Genomic DNA, 1,019 nt, shown 5'->3' with positions numbered 1-1,019 from the left:
CTGCAGAGGCCTCACAGCAAACCTGGGCAGAGCCCATCCCCCAGGCCTTGTCTGCATCGCCCCAGGGGACACCGCTGAGGTTCTCCTCAAGCCTGTCCTGCCCCAGAACTGCCCCCACACCAGGCAAGCTACCCCCACCCCTACCTTCCTGCTCCTCACCTGGGACACCTCCAACACCAGGAACCAAGCCACCTACTCCAGGAACCAGGCCACCCACACCGGGAACCAGGCCACCCACACCGGGAACCAGGCCACCTGCTCCTGCAAGGACAAAGAGGAGGACTGGGGCTTCAGCTCGGGAAGAAACAGGGTAGAAGGGGTTGGATGAGAAGCCGTGGCAGGATGGGGGTGGGTGGGTGGATTATGAGATGAATGTGTGGCTGGATGAGGAGTGGTTGAAATGATGGTAGGATGGATGAATGGATGGTGAGATGGATGAATGGACGGCTGCTGAGATGGACACATGGATGGTGGGATGGTGAGATGGACACATGGGCATGTGTGTGAATGGGGAGTGGTTGAATGGATGGTGGGATGGAAGAATGGACAGATGACGAGATGCATAAATGGTTGAATGGATGGATGGATATGTGGATGGATGGATGGAGGGATGGATATGTGGATGGATGTGGAGTGATTGGATGAATGGAGGAGGTACAGATGGATGGACAGAGAAGGGGACAGATGGACACTGAGGTGGCTGGTGGTGTGGCTGGGTGGGCAGAAGGGGGTGTGGATGGACCGATGTTCAAGAAGGTGTTTGGATGGTGAACTCGGACCCTCCATGGGGCTCAGCTCTTTGGAGAGCAGCCCTGACACAGCCAGAACCTCATCCCACATTCAGCCCTTTGGGGGGGCTCATCCCTCACCCCAACCCCCAGGGACCCCAGGCACTGCTGGGCCTCAGCCCCGACAGGAGAGCAGCCCGGGGTGGAGATGAGGGGACAGGACACGCAGGATAACCCGGGAGGGATCCCAGCTTACCGAACTTGGCTGCTTTGGCGGCTGCTTTGGCAGCG

The 1,019-nt window shown here is 58.7% G+C and overlaps 1 protein-coding gene across 9 annotated transcripts in view; it reads right to left on the bottom strand.

Moving 5' to 3' along the window:
• Positions 1-1,019, bottom strand: part of ELN (elastin) — a 40,028-nt gene that overhangs the window by 16,426 nt on the left and 22,583 nt on the right. For 6 of the 9 annotated variants that reach the window (XM_017735280.1, XM_017735281.1, XM_017735283.1 and 3 more), the window contains one exon: positions 256-261. In XM_017735280.1, coding sequence (XP_017590769.1) covers positions 256-261 — 6 coding nt within the window. Of the gene's footprint in view, positions 1-146; positions 262-1,019 lie in introns of all 9 variants that reach the window. The other 3 variants (XR_001862317.1, XM_017735286.1, XR_001862318.1) reach the window with 2 other exon arrangements.

This window comes from Corvus brachyrhynchos, unplaced genomic scaffold, assembly GCF_000691975.1.
Source record: "Corvus brachyrhynchos isolate BGI_N302 unplaced genomic scaffold, ASM69197v1 scaffold15, whole genome shotgun sequence".
Taxonomy (NCBI): Eukaryota; Metazoa; Chordata; class Aves; order Passeriformes; family Corvidae; genus Corvus; species Corvus brachyrhynchos.
This window is presented reverse-complemented; position numbering and strand designations above follow the sequence as displayed.